At 54.8% G+C, this 20,750-nt stretch overlaps 2 protein-coding genes across 2 annotated transcripts; both read right to left on the bottom strand.

Moving 5' to 3' along the window:
- Nucleotides 1–1,937: 1,937 nt before the first annotated feature.
- Nucleotides 1,938–3,896, bottom strand: FAM89B (family with sequence similarity 89 member B). The gene is made up of 2 exons (XM_002916637.4): nucleotides 3,142–3,896; nucleotides 1,938–2,733 (listed from the first exon to the last, which is right to left on the bottom strand). Exons 1-2 carry the CDS (start codon nucleotides 3,859–3,861, stop codon nucleotides 2,455–2,457), a joined length of 999 nt encoding a protein of 332 aa, XP_002916683.3. The 5' UTR covers nucleotides 3,862–3,896; the 3' UTR covers nucleotides 1,938–2,454.
- A 454-nt stretch (nucleotides 3,897–4,350) lies between these two features.
- On the bottom strand, nucleotides 4,351–5,603 carry ZNRD2 (zinc ribbon domain containing 2). The gene is given in 4 exon segments (NM_001304889.1): nucleotides 4,351–4,711; nucleotides 5,111–5,195; nucleotides 5,325–5,476; nucleotides 5,570–5,603. Coding segments are annotated over 4 exon segments (600 nt in total). The 5' UTR covers nucleotides 5,589–5,603; the 3' UTR covers nucleotides 4,351–4,367.
- Nucleotides 5,604–20,750: the final 15,147 nt, after the last annotated feature.

Genomic DNA, 20,750 nt, shown 5'->3' with positions numbered 1-20,750 from the left:
CGGGGCCGGGGCGGGGAGCGGGGGGCGGGGCGGTCCGGCTTCCGGAGCCTCGCGCTGCCACCGCGGTTGGGGGGGAATGGGGGGCGTACCAAGGGGGACGCCTGGATCCGAGCGCCCGCTCGTAGCGCGCCGGGGCGGCGTGGACGCGCGGTCCGGGGAGAGAGCTACCAGCGACTTGGTGCCGCCCTCGAGAGCACTGCCCGAGCCGCCACCCTTCCTGCCCGCAGCCCCGGGAGGTACGTACTGATGGCCCCATTTCACAGGTGGGGGAAACAGAACCCCAGAAAGAACAGACTTGCTCAGGGCCACACTGCGAATCTGGGCCAGAGCCAACTGTCAACACTGCAGCGGCAGACTCCTGCTGCCACCCAGGTCTCAACCTAAGCAGGAAGGAGCAGAGTCAGGGGTCAACCTGGGCAGCACCTATTTGCCAGTCTGGGAAGCTGACTCCTTAGCTGTCAGGTGGGAAGGTAGTCCCAACATCCCACAAGCAGCTGACTTCCAACAAGCGTGTGACCTTGGGCAACTACTAACACTCGGAGCCTCAGTTTCTACCTCTGTTAAATAGGGATAATTATAGTTCTGACTCTTAAAGGGTCACTGAGAGTATGAAATCTCGGGAAGCATTTAGTACCGAGGCTGGCTGATTTTCTGAGGTCTCATTAAACGGAATCCGTTATCGCAGGCTGGAAAGTGTGTGTGCGAGTGTGTGCGTGTGTGCGTACGCTAGCGCACACACACGTTTACTCTCCCTCCCCTAAGAAGCCTGCCCCAGGCGTTAGCCGCTGTGTTCACACCTAGATTAGAGCCCTTATCGCCTACCCGCTGGCCCAGCATGGTAATGAGCACCTGCAGGTATCAGGCCCAGAGTTAGAGAACAGCCCTGGGGCAGCGCATCCGCTTCTTTCCCTCCCTGGCGGCGCTCGGCAAGGTTTGTGAATGGACTGCAACCTGGGGCTTCAGAAATACTCGGTTTGAACAGATATCTGATATGCCAAGAGTGCCCGCTGTTGTCTCCAGAGGCACGTGATTGTGCACGTGGAATGGGGTCAGGCAGCCTGTAAGCCTAAGTGTGTAACTTCGAGGTCCTCTCCTCTTCGTTTTAGGGAGTTGTGGGGGTTTTCTGTGTGTGCCTGGAGGTCTGAACGCCCACCATCCCCAAATGTGCAGGCTTCTTCCGGCGAGCCTGACACGTGGGTTTGGCTCCCAGGCCCGCGGTGTGATCCTCGGTTTTCTCTGTAAGAGATAGCCCTTTACATACAGGCTCCAAGGGCTGTGGGGGAGTCAGGCGGCCTGTATGAGAGTAAGCGCAGAACGGGAGTGTGTGGCACCCAATCACTCCTCCACGAAGCTGGGTCTCAGGCACTGGAGCCCAGGGCCCTGCCCCCTTCCCCCGCCCAGGGCTTATGTGGCCCCTGGGGAGGCGTGGGCCAACGCAACTTTACCCCCTTCTGCCTCTGCAGCTGTTTCCTCCCACCCAAAAAGCACACACTAGCTCCCGGGCCCTTCCTGGAGGCGCCTTCCCCTCTCCCGCCGAGGGGCCCCTAGGTCCGCTGGCTCAGGCCCACCCATTTCCTGTGCCGCCCCAACTCCGCCCCCACTTGGGGTGGAAAGTTTCTCTCAAGATAGGCGGCTCCTTCTCCTTCCTTCCCGGCGGGCCAGGAAGGGCCAAAGCAAGTTGCGGGGGGGCGGGTTGGGCTCCCAGATCTCCGGCCAGAGGGGAAGTTACTCGCCCGCCGTCGTAGACCGCGGGACTAGCTCGGCCAGCTCGGCATGTTCCCCAACCCCGTCGGTGCAGGGAGGATTCGCACTCCATCGCCGGCAAGCTTTTCTTCCACTCAGGGGTCTCGGGCGCCATCTGCCGGCGGAGCGCGGAGCCGCACTTTCCAGAAACACCGCTATCTCCCCGCCCCAGAGCCAGGCATTCAAAACACAAGAACTCTGAGAGAGTATTTATTTACCTACGTGCCCAAGAGTCTGGCCCCTAAACTTAAATATCCAGCACGGAGCCTTGGCCCTCCCGGCCGTGGGTGGGTGCAAGGATGGGAATGCCCTGGTCTAGAGCAGTGGAACCCAGGGACCAGAGGTGGGATGCCCCTGAGCCAGCAGCTGCCAATAGCAGCAAAAGGTGAAAAGGAGATGGGAACCAGGCACTCATCCCAATTCCAGAGACATCAAGGGGAGTGCTAGATGCTTGGGCCCCGCCACCAGACTTCAGGTTGGCCAAGCTGGGGTGCACACATGTGGAAGTAGTGGAGGTCCGGTGCCGTGGGCAAAGGCTGTAACCCAGGTGCCTGCCCCAGTGCTAACTAACCAGAGTCAGGAAAGAGGGGGTTGGCAATTTTGCCTCTGAGGGGCCCAAGGGGAAAGCAGGCACTATTAGTCTGAGTACTTACTAAGGGGTGAGTTTCTGAGCCTTTTGCATGGGTGCGTGCTCCCCCCACCCCCAGCTCCTCAGAGGCTGATGTGAAAGGCGTCCTGCAGCCACTGGTCCCGGGCATTGTGTGTCTGAGGCACAGTGAGGGGTGGCGGGTCCGGGGGCAGGCTGGCATCAGGAGGCTCATCGTCATCAGACAGGCCGGCATCAGGTGGGTAAGAACTGTCTGAGTGCAGGGAGGATGACAGGTCCTGACACAGGCTCAAGTCTTGGCACAGGTGCTTATAGTCTTGGATTGACTCGTACAGGCCCCACAGCTGGCAGAGCAGGGACATGTCCAGCTGCCGCAGCCCCACCTGCAAAAGACTGAGGGTGGGCTGGGGTTGGGGTCCAGGCCACCCTCAGCCCTAGCCAATCTTCCTGCACCTTTCTAAGCACAAAGTTTTGTGGACAGCAGACACCACCTGCAAGCTGTGAATCTTTAGGCGTCACTGACCCTCATCTGTAAAACGGGGATAACATTTACCTAACAGGATGGAATGAAATAACACGAGTAAAGCATTTAAAAATACATGGTAACTATTGCCATAAACAGTAACTATAATCATTGTTACTATATCCTCTCTGACCCAACCGGCTTCTGCAGTTCTTCTGAGACTCAAGCCTAGAGTTCCGGGTTCCGTGCCTCTGGCTGCGCTCCGCTCCGGGACCCTCACGCTCAGCGGCAGCCCCCCGCCCAGCTGGCTCGGGCCCCAGCCACTCACCATCTCCTTGCGCAGCGCTGCTAGTGCTGAGTCGAGATTGATAGGACGACGCGGGCCGGGGGGACCGGCGGCGGGTCCCGCGTTGGCGGCGCCCGTGGCGTACCGGGGCCCGTCTGGGATGCGGGCCGCGCGGCTCAGCTCGTCGTGGATGCGGCTGCGCTGACTGTAGACGCGCTCCAGCTCCCGCCACGAACCCCCGCTTGCGTTGAGGAGACCGCTGAGGCCGCGCGGTAGCGGAGGGAGCCCGGCTAGGACGCAGCCAGCGCCCCCCGGCGCCTCGGCTGAGGGCAGCCCATTCATGGCCCGGCCGGCGCGGACGGCGCTGCTGCCTCCTTCCCTTAAACACTCCACCCGGGCCGCAGCCCGCAGGCCCCGCACCGCGCGGCCCAGCCGGCCGAGCCCAGCCGCCGCCCGCAGGCCGCGCTTTGTTCCTTCCCCGACTCCTCCGACTCCGCCCCTGCCCCACCCCCTTTGCATGGGCGGGGCCTCTCTTAAAAGGGCTACGGTGCTGGGACCACATCGCGAAAAGCAGAGAAAGAGAATGGGGCATCCACTCGAAGGGAGCCAGAAAAAGGGGCGGGGGAAGAGACCAAAAGCGGCGAACGCGGTTCCTTCACGGTTCTTTTTTGCTCCCCCCACAACAATGTGTTTAATTATTCTGCTCAATTTTAACGCCCAAGGGAAAGGATCTAAACCGGGGGGGGGGGGGTCAGGAGACATGGGTAAGTAAGTCCATACTTGGTCCCTAAGGTGCAACCTGACGCCCTGTCAGTGTCTCAGTGTCTGAGTACCTGCTCTGGGCATGAGGTGGGTCAGGATGATGGTATCAGAATGCTCAGGGGAAGGAGAAGACACCAAGGGGGACTGGAACCCAAAATCTCACTCAAGGATGGGAATTGAGCACTGGATGGCTAAGAGGCGGCAGGGATGCCGCAGAGGTCCATCCCTCTTGTTCCTGCTTTTGAGGTGGCTATGACCTCCTCCTCAGAAATAGTATCACATAGTCCTCTCCTTCCTCCCTCATTCTGAGTGGGGGGAACCAAGCACAAACAAGCCCAACTAATCTCTCAGGCATCAAGGAGAGCAGACAATGGTAGGGTAAGAGGCCAAAGGCAGGAAAAAGGCGAGCGGAGCTGGAGCTGGCATGCACACTCAGAACCAAGAAAAGAACAAACCACACAAGAGGACAGCTGTTTTTCTAGAGGGTTCTTCTCAGGAGGGGCCACTTAGTGTTGCAGCTGCCGCAGGCTGCGCAGAGCCTCAGCACAAGCCCGGATTAGGCTACACAGCTGGATGCTAGTCTCCAGGGAGGTGCTAGAGCCCAGCTCAGCTGAGGCCCAGGTCAGCTTCTGCAGGAGGGCCTCCTGTGTGCAGGCCAGGACATCTGCATTTGGAGGCACAGCAGGAGGGGGTGGCCCCTGGGCTGCCTTGAGCCCTGCCGCAGCTCCCTCACAGTGCTCTGGACGGGGTACTGGGGGCTGAGGGGCTGGCCGAGAGCCCAAGGGGAGCTCCGAGGCAGAGGCAAGCTGGTGTTCCCGAGCTTGGGAGAGGGCAGCCTGGGCATTCAGAGCTAAAAGAGGAGAAAGTGGGTGGAATGGTCAGGAAGCCTGTCCCCTGTCAGCTCTGAGCCACCTCCTTACTCTTTCCTGCTCTGCTCTTTCTATGCTTGAGATGTTTTTCCTCCCCTCTAAAAGGTAACTCACCCATTTTTTTCTTTGTGTCAGAGTTATTTATACCCTTGCTTCATCTCTCCCGTCAGGGCTATGCCCGACTGAGCTCAGACTCTTCAGAGTGTCTGGCACACAGGTATTTAGTGCTCCTACTTAATGAATGGTCCTCTCTAGAGCCAAAAGGAGAAAGCACCTTACCTCCGCCTCACCCAAAGCCTCCACTGTCACCTCCCAAACCTACTGTTCCCGGGGCCTCTATCACCACGCGGCTTCTCCACCAAGCACACTCGGGCCCTCACCCGGATTATCTTTATCCACGTCTGAGTCGAGCTCCTGACAAGCCACGCAGTAGATTTTCCGCTGTTTGTCTTGGAGGAGGATCGTCTAGAAGCAGAAAGCACGGGGGCAGGGGTGAGACGCAGGGCGATGGGGTCCAGAGGGGAGAGTTGGGGAAGTGCCGTGCGCCTGGTCCGCGGCCTCATCCCCGATCCCACGTCCCAAGTCTCTCCTCACCCCGCAGTCAGCGCACGTCTCGCCCAGCATGCGGTAACCACGCAGCAGGTAGTCGCCCATGAGCCGGGAGATGCGGTCCTGTCGCTCCCTTCGCGCTTGCAGAACCTTCGTCTCCGCTTCGGTTGGGGGCTCCCAAGAGAAATCGTCGACTTCTGGAAGAGAGGCACAAGAGACAGAGGGGTCTTGCCCGACCGGACTACCTCCTGCACCCCGCAACCACAGGCCCCCACAGCCCAAGTCCTCACCCGCACCGTTCAGAGCCATGTTGCCGTTGTCGCCACTAGGCTCACGGGACGTGACGTACAAGCAGAGCGCTTTCCGCTCGGCTCCGCCCCCTCTATTTAGGCCTAGGATGAGGGCGGAAATGGCGCGCCTCAGACGTCAAGATGCCCGTAGTGGGGCGTGTCTGCGGCGGGAGACCCCGGCCCGTGGGCGAGCCCTTCAGCCCGAAGCTGGTGAACCAACTCTGGGCTTCCCGGGCCTCAGGAGGAGAGTCTCCGGGGTGACGCCGCTCTGGTTGCAGGACCTGAAAGTGGCTGCGCAGGAGCCGCAGAGGAAGAAGAGCACTCGGTTTGAGAAATCCCCGCTTGCCTCCGTCTCCTCTTGGATTTCCCTTTCTGCGCAGGTCGGACCCAGGGCAGGCGGGACAGTGGCATAATCAACAACACTCTTGATGATAACAAATGGTCCCTTGAGCGCCCGTACAGCCTCTTCAGTCCTCAGTGCTTCTCACTTCAACCGGCAAGGCAGGCCAGGCGGGGGTCGTTCTCCCTTTCTATACCTTTCAGCCTTTTTCAAGATACCCTCACCCCTTTCTGCATGTTCAGAGGCCCAGTCTGCCGATCCCCTTAACTCCAAGGCCTGGGACTGATGCAAAGTCCGCCCCTAATTTTTTTTTTTTTTTTTTTTTTAAGCCCTCAAAAAGCCGCTGACTGAAAAGCCCTGTACTGGGCATACTCAGGCCCGGGTCCAGCAGCTGCGGAGGGGTTCCTGCTGGATGGTGAGGCTGAAGGACCTAATAGTTATGCTTATGACCGTTATGCTATTTTTAGGTGGGTCTCTGTTAAAATTACTAGTGCTTCCTGAGCACTAGCCCTGATTTTCCCCCCATTCTGTGTTCTTTTTCTTACCCTTATTAGATATGAAGAAGCCAGATGGTGCAGGCAATGGTGCCCAGATGTGCAGTCTGAAGTGCCTTAAGGCGGTACACCAGGGCAGGCGAGAAGGAGCTAGGATTTAGACCCCCGTAATCTCATCAGCAACCTCCTTCTTTAACTAGACAGCACGTGCTTCTGCATTCGTAGTTGAAGAATGAATGCCCTCCTCCTGGCCCCATCTTCCTTCTACATAGACTCACTGCAACAGCCATTTTCTGACCCTTGCTGACGCCTGCTTTCTTGGAGAGTCCTGTGCCCCTCTTCACTCTCTCCATCTACCAGCAGACTCTTAGGCAGCAGTGATCCTGACTCAGGGCCTGACCCCAGTTTAGTTCGGCCAAGCTGACTGGAGGAACTCTTGGACTCTAGCCTGCATGCACAGACCTTCCAGGTCCGTACTGTCTTCAGCTCCCAGCCCCATCCTAAATCCCTCAGTGCACCCTCTGTGTCATCATCATGCCCAGTATCCACTCAACCAACAGCTTATTTTTCCTGGCACCAAATAAGACCCTGGCACTCAGCCTTCTGTTTAATCCCTGCCATTTACTCCTCATGACAGCCTTTTCGGGAAGGTTCTACTGTTATCCCCATTTTACAGAACAGGAAATAATTTTTTTAAAACATATATCAAGGGACACCTGGGTGGCTGTTGGTTAAGTGTCTTCCTTCGGCTCAGGTCATGATCCCAGGGTCCTGGGATCAAGTTTTGCATCGGGCTCCTTGCTTGGCGGGGAGCCTGCTTCTCCCACTGCCTGCCACTCCCCATGCCTGTGCTCGCTCTCTCTGACAAAATAAACAAATAAAATATTTTTTAAATCAGTCAATCAATCAGGGGGCACCTGGGTGGTGCAGTCAGTTGAGCATCGGACTCTTGGTTTCGGCTCAGGTCATGATATCGGGGTGATGGGATCGATCCCCACATGGGGCTCTGCGCTCAGCTCCCTCTCCTTCTGCCCCCCCCAGCTGTGCGGTCTCTCTCTCAAATAATAAATAAATCTTTAATATACATCAGGGGCGCCTGGGTGGCTCAGTCATTAAGCGTCTGCCTTTGGCTCAGGGTGTGATCCCGGAGTTCTGGGATCGAGCCCCGCATCAGGCTTCTCCACTAGGAGCCTACTTCTTCCTTTCCCACTCCCCCTCCTTGTGTTCCCTCTCTCGCTGGCTGTCTCTCTCTCTGTCAAATAAATAAATAAAATCTTTTAAAAAAATAAAATAAAACATACATCAGGTCATATCACTCTTGCTCAAAACTCTCTGGCATCTCCCCAGCACACTTCGACAAAAATCCAAAGTCCTTCCTATGATCTCCAAGGTCCTACAAGTCTGGCTCCTGGCCCCCCTCATCCCTTCCCACAATCCCCTCCCACTACTCAAGGGAATTCCCATCACCTTTCTCCGCTCAGAGCCCCTCCCTGCCTCAAGTTCTGCAGGAGGATGGATATGACACAGGCCTGGAATCAGGTTGGCCTGGGTTTGACCCTGGATCCGCTGCTCACTGGCTATGTCACCAGGAGTAATTAATTTCATTTCTCTGGACTTTAGTTCCTCATCTGTGAAACTGGGTCAGTTATACCTACGTGGCGGGGTTGCCATGAGGATTTAGTGAGATATGAGGAGAGAGGTGGTAGGAGACCATTGACTCCCAGTCTCTCACATAAATGCAGGTGTAGTGAGCAAAGGCACTGCCTTAGTTCCGGACTGTCTTTTCCAGGATGTTTGCATAGTGAACAGCCTTGGACAACAGTGATAACTGGCTCCCTCTAGAGCAAAGGGCAGGCATACCTACTGCCCATTATAAAATACCTGGATGCCCCAAGTTCAGAGTTCCTCTACTGTAACACAGCTCACTCTGTGTGTGGGCATCCATATGAGTCCACCTGCCTGGCTTTGGCGAGGCTTGAGGGGAAGCGGAAGTGACAGACGTGCTCACGTTCATGACACTTGTGTGCTGTGAGTAATCAAGTCCTTAATCTCTGACTCAGAAGTCCCACGTCTTCTGGCAGTGTCCATGAAATTGTGTCACCATGACTTGTTTATTTGAAAATAGGGTGAAATGAGAGACCTTTCACAGTGCTTGACTCTTTGGGCACTGAGGATGAGATGCTGACAGAAACACGGTTTTCGGTCAGAGGAAGTGTGAGGACCTCATGGGTTTACTAACAAGGTTGGAGAGAAGGCCAAGGGAATCCGCAGCACCCATGTTGACCGGCTCGTCTAATCAACCAAGCCATAAATGGTCTTCAACTTTGTTTCCTGTTCATGAGAACGAATTGGGGACATAGTTGCCAACGGGGTACCTGGGCATAGATTCATAGTCAGCTGCCAGATGTCGCCCAGGTTGTTGCTAACTCTCTTCTGGGTGGGACTGGGGAGTGGAGGGGTCAGCCTCAGGTCTGCCCCATTGTAACAAGCAGGACTAAGACTCACCTTGGGCGTACAGAAATGTTATCCCCTTTCAGACAGCACACACACCCACTAAACATCAATGGAGGGAAATTTACTACCACTACGGATGAAAACCAGATGAATCATTAGAATTCTGCTGGCTCACTTGGGAGGTGAGGGGAAAGACATGTGCTGCTTGTTAAGGGAGAATAACAACAGCTGAGCCATCTTACAGCTCAGTCCTTCCTACTGTCTGTCACGCCAATCTTATACCCACTCCAAGATGACAGTAAGAGGCCTCAGTTTTGTTTAGTTTGTTTTTTTTTTCCCTTCCAGTGAGTCCTGGCTGCTGTAAGGGAGCTCTATCCCACTCAGGGTGATTCTCTTGAGACAGACAAACCCATAGAAAACCACAGATGAGTCATTGATTACTCTTAGGGTTCTTATTGTCTCAGTTTGGGTTTACAACGCTGCTAAAGGTGACCCAAAGAAATCTAGTTAAATTCTTGTGATCAACTCCACTGTCGTAGAAAACGCTCCTAGCCCTGACATTAAAACCAGGCGAAAACAAGATGTTATTATAACAGTGAGACAGATATAGCCTCTATCAAGGCAGACTCCTCTATCGTGTGTGTGTTTTTAAGCAGGTTCCACGCCCAACGTGGAGCCCAGTGTGGGGCTTGAACTCATGACCCTGAGATCCAGACCTGAGCTGAGATCGAGAGTTGGATGCTTAACTGACTGAGCCACCCAGGTGCCCCTCAAGGGAGCCTCCTTTAAAAGAAAAGTCACAGGGGCGCCTGGGTGGCACAGCGGTTGGGCGTCTGCCTTCAGCTCCTCGGCTGAGAGCCTGCTTCTTCCTCTCCCACTCCCTCTGCTTGTGTTCCCTCTCTCGCTGGCTGTCGCTATCTCTGTTGAATAAATAAAATCTTTAAAAAAAAATAAAAAAAAAGAAAAGTCACAGGTGCGCAACTCAAGCCCACCTCAAGTCCTGACAGACATCTATAGAACACTCTACCCAACAATAGCAGAATGAATATTCTTCTCAAGTATACATGGAACATTCTCCAGAATAGACCACATGTTAAACAATAAAACAAGTCTCAGGCGCCCTGGTGGCTCTGTCTGTTAAGTATCCACCTTCGGCTCAGGTCACAATACTGGAGTACTGGGGATCGAGTCCTGCATCAGTCTCCCTGCTCAGGGGGGAGCCTGCTTCTCCCTCTCTTCCCTGCTCATGCTCCCTATCATTATCTCTGTATCTCTCAAATAAATAAATAAAATATTTAAAAATAAAAAATAAATAAGTCTCAGTAAATTTAAAAGGGTTGAAATCATACAGAGTATGTTCTCAGACCACAACGCAAAGAAATTAGCAATAACAGAAGGAAATTTGGGAAATTCACAAATACGTGGAAATTAAACAACACACTTTTAAATAACTAATGGGCCATAGAAGAAACCTCATGGGAAATTAGAAGCTTCTTTAAGATTTATGAAAAAAAAACACAACATGTCAAAACTTACGAGATGCAACCAAAGCAGTGCTTAGAGGGAAATTTATAGTTGTAAAAAGAAAAGGCCTAAAATCAAAAACTTAAATATCCACCTTAAGAAAATAGAAAAAGAAGAACAAACTAAACTCAAAGCAAGCAAAAGGAAAGCTATACTAAAGATTAGAGAAAAGCAACTAACCTACAAATAGGTTCATTGAAAAGATCGATAACATCGACAAACCTTTATCTAGGCTGGCCAACTCAAGCCCAGTTTAGCCAAAGGGTATGAACCTTGTAGCTCCAACTGGAAAGCAATGTGGCTGTGGTTTCTACGTCAAGGAGTCCCCAGGTGCGAAGTAGATAATGTCAGTGACAGTAACCCTACCACCCGGTAGAGGGTTTTGGATGGTAACGGATTCAGCTAACTGTGGAGACAAATCGCAAGTGATCAGTCTAGATCACTTGTGTAGATGCGCATGCTAATGGGTCATTCTCTAATGAGACTGACGGGAATCAAGCTGTTGATCGATCCTGCATTGCCCAGATTGTCTCCATTTCTGCCTGGATCCTTCATCATACCAGACATGGCAACATGTCCGCCATGTTGGGCACGAAGTAAAGGACTCTATGCTTCTGGTGCAGAGGCCCCTACTCCATGCCAGACTTGTGATTCCTGCCAACGTTCATCTGTTTGTCTTGGGACTAGAGAGACCACAGTGTATGCAGTGTTGCCCCTGTTCACTCCTGAGGGGTTGAATGCATGGAACCTTTTACACCTTCTTGAGGCTATTGGTGGTGCTGCACACTTTTTTAGGTTACAGTGGCACTGCTCCAGTCCAATCAGCCAACTTTGGCCACATCATTGTGGTTCTTTTTTTTTTTTTTTTAAGATTTTATTCATTTATTTGAGAGAGAGAGAGAGAGCACAAGCAGCACAAGCAGGGGGAGGGACAGAGGGAGAAGCAGACTCCCCGCCCAGCAGGGAGCCCGATGGGGCACTTGATCCAGGACCCTGGGATCATGACCTGAGCTGAAGTCAGATGTTTAACCGACTGAGCCACCCAGGTGCCCCCACATCATTGCGGTTCTTGAGACTAATCCGTGTTTTTTACTTTCTGGATGATTTGATCTAGCAACAGTACAACTTTTATCCCAAAAGCCACTCAACAATGGGCTGATAGTCTAGGTATTTGGTGGCCCTTCCAAGCTCTCTATCATCCACAGGCACGTGGTACTCTTGAGTACTAAAGTAGCCTTCTCAAATATAAAATCAAAAAGCATGCGAGTCTTGGGCGCCTGGATGGGTCAGTCGTTAAGCATGTGCCTTTGGCTCAGGGCATGATCCCGGACTCCTGGGATCGAGCCCCGCATCGGGCTCCTCCACTGGGAGCCTGCTTCTTCCTCTCCCACTCCACCTGCTTGTGTTCCCTCTCTTGCTGGCTCTCTTTCTCACTGTTGAATAAATCAATCAATCAATCAATCAATCAATCAATCTTTAAAAAAAAAAAAAAGCATGTGAGTCTTGATCTCCAGATCGTGAGTTCAAGTCTCATGTTGGGAGTAGAGTTCACGTAAAAACAAAACAAACAAACAAACAAAAAACATTCAAAAAGATTTCTGACCCTCCACCCTAGTTCACACACCCCAGTTCAGCAATTCAATTACTGAATGTGGCTGTCCCTAGGATGGAGCCATCTCCCCTTGGCCAGGTCCTTTGTCATGGTCAGGATGAGAGGGGTGCGGTGTAGATAGACCAGTTCTAAAAATTCACTGGGGTGCCCGGTTGGCTCAGTCAGTAGAGAGTGTGACTCCTGATAGCAGGGTTGTGAGTTCGAGCCTACGATGGGTGTAGAGATTACTTAAAAATAAATAAAAATTCAGGCTTCTACACTCACCATTCCTAGACATATGATTCTTTCTTTCCCCTACTACTAGCCCCAGCCTGGCTGGTGCATCTCCTGGGTGGCAGTTCCGTCAAAAGGGGGCCTACAACTGTGGCTCAACCACCTAGGTTCTCTTGTTGGACTGACACAGTCCGGGGTCATGAGGATAACCGGAATGCTCAGTGTGTACCCCTCTCTGAGTCCCCAGCATTGGCCTACGTGTAGACTGGGGGACATAATGAGTCCCTGTACGTTTTATGAAAACGTCCTTGTCCTTCTTGCACCAGACCCTTCCAAGCGAAAGGTGTAAGTAGGAATGACTGGGAAAAGGTGACATTCTAGTTACTGGAAAAGAACAGATTGATTTTGTAACAATGTGAGGAAAACAACCACCTCGGCAGCTGGGAAAAGAGGACCTCAGAACACAGGAGACACGGAGGAAAGAGAAGCATTAACGATCTTTGTCTTTCCAAGCCACCTGGAGCCTCCCTTGCTGAGGTAAACATCCTGGTCCAACTCGCCCAAACTGTCACAAGTGCCTTCAATTTAACTGACTGCTGGGCCTGCTATCCTTCTCTAGACCGTTCTGACCTTGATTTGATCGCCATTCTGCTTAACCTTACTGAAAGCCTGGAAGCAGCAGAGGGCGGCCTCAGCTCCAGCATTTCCCACACAAAACACGGGCCAACCCCAGCACCCCCAGGTGTCTTCCTCATCCCCGGTCCTGTAGCCGTCATCACTCACAATTCCCTGGGGTGGATGAATGCCATCTGGCTGGTGGCATGGACAAACAGGACAGGTTGGGCCCTCAGTCAGTCCCTTCAAAAACAAGAACTAGACTCAATGATCTGGCTTGGACTGGGAACTCTAAGGCTACTGGCTTTGGGAGGGGCCATGCTGAAGGCACCATCAACCTGTGTACCCAGCTGATAGAGGTCTGTCCCATGGGGGGAGGGGCACCAGGTTTCTTCCCAGAAGCACCATGTGCTCCCTTGAGACTATCCAACTTGAGTGGAAGTCAAACAGTAACTTGCCTCTTCCTTGAAAACACAATGACTTGAAATATCTCCCCGACTCCGGTTGAAGTAATCAATGGCACCACGTTGGCCCAGGAGGGTTTTAGGAGAGCTTTCATTCACTAACTAATGTTGCTGTGGATGATAGAATTTTCCTGGACTTCTTCTTCCTTGCAGGCCAGGGCAGAGTCTGTGCAACTGTTAATACATGCTGCTCTACCTGGATTAACACTTCCGGCCAAGTGGAGGGGTTGATACAGAGAGCGCAGGAGCAAGCAACCTTGCTTTTTTCAGGGAGATCTGACGCTTTACGAATTTGTTCGGCTAGGACCTCCTGAGGGGCATGGTTGAGGTAAGTACTATAAACTGGCCTCTTCCTGGCCTTGAAGTCCTGTTGAGAGCGGCCTTGAGTGATGCTGTGTGTGACAAATTGAACAGATTTGGTCCCAGACTCTGCTGGTCAGGCTTGCCAATAGAGCAGTGCAGTCATGGGAAAATCTGCCAAAATCAGAGACTGTTCCGAAATGAGGGTTGGTTATTCTTGCAAAAACAATTGTCCAGGAGTCTCTGAAGTTTCTGCACATTTTGCAAGAGAGGCACTGGCTTCCCTGCCCTGGACTCCTCTCAGGGATGTTGGTATCGTGAGCAGCCATGGAAGATGGAGACGATGTCTCCCCCAGAGCAAAGGGCAGACGGGCTTGCTGGCCACTAGAAAAGATTTGGGTTCTCTAAGTTTAGAGTTCTCTCCCTACTGCAATGCACTATGTGGAGACATCTCTCTGGCCTATTGGTGCCCCCTCCATGGGACGTAGGGACAAGGGGACAGATGATCACACAGTTTACTATGCCATGAGTAATGAAGTCCTTTGTCTCCGACCCAAGAATCTCATGTCTTCTGCCAGCATGCACAAAATAATGGTGGGCTCACTTGTTAGTTTGCAAGTAGGGGACCATCTCACCCCTTTCCCAGTCCTTGACAGGGGTATGTAGAAAATCCAAGAAAGCTGGTGGTAAAGCCTATTCACAGCAGTCATGGTGGGCAGACCAGTTGTCTGGGAAGCAGTGGGCTTGGGCTCTTTCAGATTATTCCTTCATCAAAGAATCTATCATACCTTCATGTGAGCCAGCCCCCCATCTGTCCCTACCTGTGGCATGGGTGATGTGCGGTAGTTCGGCCCATTCCCCAGGGGTAGCACACACCATGGTGGCGTCATACACAACTCAATTACAGCCACCGCTTGACTGCCGGGTTTGGAGGTCAGGTTCACAGGGTCCCAAGTGGCCTGTGCTGAACCACTGTGATTCTGAAAAACATAACTGTATTTTCACACTAACAGGCACCCAAAAGGGGTCAGCTTTTCTTCTTGTTTTCCACAGCAATGTCAACTGGCCTGACATTTCTATGAAACAGGAGTGAGCTAGATGATACAGTCATAGAAATAACACTATTCAGGGGCACCTGGGTGGCTCAGTCGTTAAGCGTCTGCCTTTGGCTCAGGGCGTGATCCCAGGGTCCTGGGATCGAGCCCTGCATCGGGCTCCCTGCTCTGCTGGGAGCCTGCTTCTTCCTCTCCCACTCCCCCTGCTTGTGTTCCCTCTCTTGCTGGCTATCTCTCTCTTTGTCAAATAAATAATTAAAATCTTTAAAAAAAAAAAGAAATAATACTATTCAACTTTCGGTGTCTGTTTTCTTTGGGGAGGGCACTGTACTAAGGGCTTTGCATGAATTATCTCACTTAATGCTCAGGACAACGCTGGGAATTAGGTCTTCTCATCATCCCCAATTTACAGATGAGGAAGCTGAGGCTTGGGCAGGATGAGATTTCTCCACGATCACTCAGCTGGGACGTGGCAGGGCTGGGACCCCATCCAGGCAGCGCACCTCTTGACCCTGATTCTCAGTGGGCTTTTCCTGTGTCTGGAAGGCAAAGAAGGGGAGCAGGGCCGAAGATGCTGTCTGATTGATCAAGCATGAAGAAAGGTTCATTTCATTCTCTAATCCCACCTCTCAGTGCCCTTCATCTCTCAGTGGCACATTGGAGGGACTCAGTGACAGCCGCTCTCAGCAGTGTCTTCTCGAAGAGAGATGCTTCAGGGCAGAACGGCCCCCTCCAAGCCTCTGAAACTTCCCACCCTCATCTTCAGAACTGATGAGTAGCCCCCCCCCCCCGGCCAGGTCTTTCTTCAGAGCCCAGAAGCTTCGCAAAGACATTCAGAACTGTGAAGGTGGCACAGAGCCCCTCTTTCAGGGATTGGGGCCCATCTCCCCACAGGCAGCCCAGCCCCAACCAGCCAGCCCATCATGGTTCCCAGACCCAGATCACAGGACAGGAGCTGACATGCACTGCATCCTTACTATGTGGCCAGCAGCCACTAAGGGGTTCCTAAAAGTCACCTCATTTGATTCCCTGTTCAACCAGGAGGAAATCAAGACACAGAGAAGTTGAAGAATTTTCCCAGTTCCCGTAGTTAGTACAGGACGCAGCCAGGAAAATCTAGGACGGCTGTGCTGTGCTGCCTCCTGAAATGGAATTTTCTTACGCAGGCTGCTGCTGCCCTCTCCAGCTGAACCCCCTAAGGAGGCAACAGGAGCCCTGGGTGTGAGTCCGGCCTCTGCCGTTGACCGGCTGTTTAACCTTGGCCAAGCCCCTTGCCTTCTCTGGGCCTCAAGAACCCCCTCCCCACAAAGGAGCCTTCCCTGACATTTAAGCAGTCCGAACACTGCCTGGGTTTGGCTCTTTGTCCTAGGCCAGCGGAGCTCCTCCTTGCCCGCAGGGCCCCACCCACCCACATTCAGGACATTTGTGGGGCCCTTCCCGTTCCTCCCTCCCTGGAGCACTGTGTCAGTTCCGGAGCAGGCAGGCTGGAGTGGTCTCTCAGGTCACTCAGGTGATCAGGTCACTCACCTGATGACCTGAGTCTAATCATTTCATCTTGCAAAGCCTCAGTGCCCCCCTTTGCAGGGTCACTGGAAGGATGATATAACGTAACAGTGCAAAGTGCATGGTAAATGGTGGGCACTCTCGCGGTCTCACTCCATTTAGTCAATCAACAAACTTCAGTACCTTCTGTGTGCCAGGCCCTGTGCTGGGATCTGGAGACAAAGGTGTGCCTTCCTGGGAGGGTGGGGAGACAGACAATAAGTAAGTAAACATACCTATTAAGAGGAACGTTTCAGGCTGTGAGGAATACCACCAGGAAACAAACAGGTGATGGGACCCAGAGGGCCAGCGATGGCTGTTTCAGAGAAAGACAGAGGGAAGGGCCTCGTAGAGGCAGGATTAGACAAGAAGGATCACACCTCCCCCGGCCTGCCTGCCACCTCCCAACCCTGCAGAGGCAAGAGGCACAAAGGACCTTGTGGGTCCAGGCGAGCAAAGAGAAGCCACTGGAGGGGTTTTGTCAGCTTTTTTTTTAAAGATTTTTATTTATTGGGGCACCTGGGTGGCACAGCGGTTAAGCGTCTGCCTTCGGCTCAGGGCGTGATCCCCGCGTTATGGGATCGAGCCCCACATCAGGCTCTTCCGCTATGAGCCTGCTTCTTCCTCTCCCACTCCCCCTGCTTGTGTTCCCTCTCTCACTGGCTGTCTCTATCTCTGTCGAATAAATAAAATAAAATCTTTAAAAAAAAAAAGATTTTTATTTATTTATTTATTTGACAGAGAGAGAGAGCACAAGTGGGGTGAGGGGCAGAGGGAGAAGCAGACTCCCTTCTGAGCAGGGAGCCCAATGCGGGACTTGATTCCAGGACCTTGAGATCATGACCTAGGCCAAAGGCAGACGCTTAACCGACTGAGCCACCCAGGGGCCCCCCACTGGAGGTTTTTAAGCAGGGGTGTAGCATGGTTGGAATCAGGTTTTAAAAGGTGACTTTGGCACCAGGTAGAGGAGGGACCAGGGCAGACACAAGTGGCCATGGGGAGACCTCTTAGGCAGTGGAAATGATCTAGAATGACGGGAAAGGGCCTGGTCTCCTTGGACTTGCAGGAGAACTCCATCTAGGAGGCATGGAAAAATGCCGGTAGATTCTATGGGGGGGGGGACAGCTGGCTGTGGTGACACAGGAGATGAGGATAGACAGTGGGCAGGCCAGGGATACCCCATGAGTTGGACTGTCACAGTCTGCCCTGCTGGTCCACTCTGCCTCCTTGTCCTCCCTGCTCCACGCCTAACCTCTTGTGCTAAGGCCCCCCAGGGGCCCCTGCCTGCAGGCTTCCTTTGGGGTTCAGCCCCTGGGAGGCCCAACTGGACAAGAGGAGACTAGGGTAATATTTATTTCCCCAGCCCCTTCCCTGCAGGCAGCAGGTGGACTGGTGCTGAAGGTCTCTGCTGCAGGCCACAACTCCAGCTTCTGGGGCTCCCGGCTGAGGTTAGTGGACAATGGATCCCCCCTCCCAGTCCCTTCAGCAGCCAGGGCTTCCCTCTGTTGCCCCCGGTGGTCCCCTAGCCCTCTGTCAAGAGACCCTCCCATCGAGCCGCCTCAGTCACCCACGTGAGGGTACCCTCTGTTCCCTGCTGGCTCCCCGCTAGGCTTAAGGAGTTTGGTAATGACACTAGGTAACATTTACTGAGCCCTCAGTCTGTGCCAGGCACCGGGCTCGGTGCTTGCTTGCACTGCCCCAAGTCCCCACCCCATCCTGCTTTCAGCAGCAGGAGACACTGTTGGCCTCGCGCTCCTCCCAAAACACTCCTCTCACTCTTCCCCATCACGTCCCTGGTTTCCCTCTGTGCTCTCTCCAGCTGCTCCTTCTCAGTCCCTTCTGATTCTGCCTGCTCTCCCCGACCTGGGAGTGGGGACCTCCCCGACCTGGGAGTGGGGACCTCCCCGGTCCACCCAGGGCCCTCTTCTCTCCCAGGCTAAGCCCAGCCTTTCCCATGGCCATTGATGCCCCTGTATGCTGGGGACCCCAAGTCTATGTCTGCAGGCCGGACATTCTGTCTGGGCTCTAGACCTCTGGGCTGAGATGTCTCTATTTGGAGGACACAAGGATCTCAAACTCAGCAAGCCGCAAACAGAACTCCAGCCTCTTCCCCGTGTCTCCCTCTCCTCTGCCACCTTCCTCACCCACCCACAGGCTTGAGCCAGAAACCTGGAGCCATTCGTGCCACCTGCCTCTCTGGTACCCGCCACTCACCCTGTGTCTAGATTCCGCCTCCCGAATACATCATCTCTCAGGGAATGCTGGCAACAGCACCCCCTCCCGCCCTGACACAGTCCCATTGCAATGAAAAGAAAACCCAGATTCCCCACGTGGTCTCCCACCTCCATATTCTTTTTCCCCCTTCACACCCTGTTGCTTCACTTGCCTTCTTTTAGTTCCTAGAAGAATGGAATCTCTGCCCCCGCCCCGCCCCAGCCCTGCATGCCCTCTGTAACTGTCTCTTGACCCCTGGGCCCCCATCCCTCAGGCCCCCTGCAGGCTTCCCTCCAGCTTGGCTGGCTTCACACGGGCCCTGTGAACTCCTGTTCCTCTCCCAGCCTCCGGCTTACCAGTCCCTTTGTCGGAGGGGCTTCCTGGACCTCCGGGTCCCAGCATGCTCTCGTTCCTAGTTCTTGTTCCTCTCTGTCACGGCACCGGCCTCTACTGCAGCCACCATAGTGTGTGAAGTGATTTGTGGCACATGTCGGGCTTCTCCTGTGCAGAAGCTCCGGGAAGGCAGGGACTGGCTCCATCTCTTAGCAAGAGCTTGGTACGTGGTAGGTTCTCAGTCTGTTGAATGACTAGATCCCCATTTCACAGGTAAGAAAAGTGAGGCTTGGAGAGATTAAGACTCTATCCCTGGTCTGCTTGTGCTGTGTTCCCAGGGGAGCCACAGCCTGCTCTGGGGTCAGAGGAGGGTCAGGTTCAAATGAGTGTGAGGAAAAAATGACTATAAAACTATAAAACGCTCAGCCCTGCACCTGGCGGGTGGTAAGCATTCAGTCTTATTCCCTGCCTCAGTGGGACCTGCACCCTGAGGAAGGGTGGGGCTGCCCCTCACACCCACTTTGGGATTCCAGCAGTAGGGATCCAGAGGACGTGGCCTCGCCCCAGCCCTGCAACACCAGGCTGTATGAACAGGTCAGAGCCCACTGAGCAATTCAGGCAGGGGCACCCCTTAAGGGTCTCCCTCAGTGCTTCCAAAGCTACCCGAATATACCCATCCTCAAAGTGAAAACCTTGAGTTCCTTGGACAGGTGTTCCTAAAGGCAAGTCCCCGAACCCCCCTCCCCCCCCCCGTCAGACTGCCACCCCTAGCGCCCAGCCGGTGAGGGTTTGGTGCCACTCTGACTTGGCAGTGTCCTGCTCTGGATACCCTGGTCACACCCACCCCCTGCCGAGTTCTCTGGGTCAGACACTGAATCCTGGGGTCTCTTGGCCAGGCCCTGTCGCTATGGCTGGGGCCCCAGGACAATGCAGCCCTCCAGGGCCTCCCTTCCAGACCGGTGGACAGGCCTGGCTCCTCTCCAGCCTTACCAAACTCAAGGCCCCTCCCCAGCCCCTGCCAACCCCTGCCCTGGGGCCCTGCTGTGCCCCTCCCTAGCCCCCTGGGCTCTCAAGCAGCACCCCCCTCATCCCGGCTGTTAGCCTGGGAAGGGGGCCAGGCCCTGAGCTCAGACCTTGGCGATTCCAGAGTGTCTGAGGCCCGAGCCAGCCCCGCCAGCCCGGCCAGACAAGGCGAAGGGGGTGGGGGCAGGGTGGGCACCAGGAAGCCATCTGGGGGGGGTTGGCAGGGAAGCTGGGTCTCCAGCTTTGTTCTTTCTGCCCTCTTCTGGACCCCTCACGGAGCCCCTGGCCAAACGGTGCCCTCTCTTTGAGCCTCTCCTCAGAGGGGAGTGGACCGGCACTAATGAGAAGCGACTCTGGGGTGGTGAGCCCCCCGCCTGCGCAAGGGAAGCTGGGAAAGGGCTGAGAGGCCGGGGTTCCAGCCCCACCTGGCCGCCCGGCGGCCGCGTGACCCGGCCAGGGCCCGGGGTCCTCCCCCAGCTTCAGTGGCCCGCTCCGACAAGGCCTCGCCGCCCCGCCCGGAGGAATCCGGCGGGCCGGCCGGCGTCCCAGGTGAGGGCCCTCTGGAAAGCGCCCAGCGCGGCGGCGGCGGCGGGTTCCGGCGGGGCGGGCATCTGGGGCGGGGACCGCCCCCCGGCCTCCGCCCGCCCGCACGCCCTCGCTCCTCCGGGCGGCCGCGGCGACGCTTGAACAGAAAAAAACTGTCTCCCTGGCCCGGGGCCAGCGTCCCAGCCCCCCTCGCCGCCGCCGCCGCCGCGCCGCAGCCAGGGAAAACAACTGCTCACTTCTCCCTGCGTCCGCCCCGCGCGCTCCCTGCTTCCCGGCGGCCGCGGGAGCCCAGCCCGGCCGGGGGAGGCGCGGAGCAGGCCGGCCGCCCGGCCTTCCTCTCCCCTCGCTCCTCCTCTCCGCCTCAACTCGCTCGGCCTCCGCGCGGCCGCCTCAGTTTGGGGCCTTCGCAGGGCCCCCCCCCCTTCCCCGGCCCCGGCTCGTGGCGGGGCTCC

This window comes from Ailuropoda melanoleuca, chromosome 16, assembly GCF_002007445.2.
Source record: "Ailuropoda melanoleuca isolate Jingjing chromosome 16, ASM200744v2, whole genome shotgun sequence".
In the NCBI taxonomy this organism is placed as follows: domain Eukaryota; kingdom Metazoa; phylum Chordata; class Mammalia; order Carnivora; family Ursidae; genus Ailuropoda; species Ailuropoda melanoleuca.
The sequence above is the reverse complement of the archived record's forward strand: the minus strand, read 5'-3'. Positions and strand labels throughout refer to the sequence as shown.

Bases quoted from the DNA above. Each gene is read 5' to 3' on its own strand.
- FAM89B (XM_002916637.4), bottom strand. From the start codon at position 3,861: ATGTCTCCTGACCCCCCCCCCCCCGGTTTAGATCCTTTCCCTTGGGCG. The intron at 2,734-3,141 runs GTGAGTGGCTGG...AGTCTTTTGCAG, and splicing joins CAGCGCTGCGCAAGGAGATG to GTGGGGCTGCGGCAGCTGGA.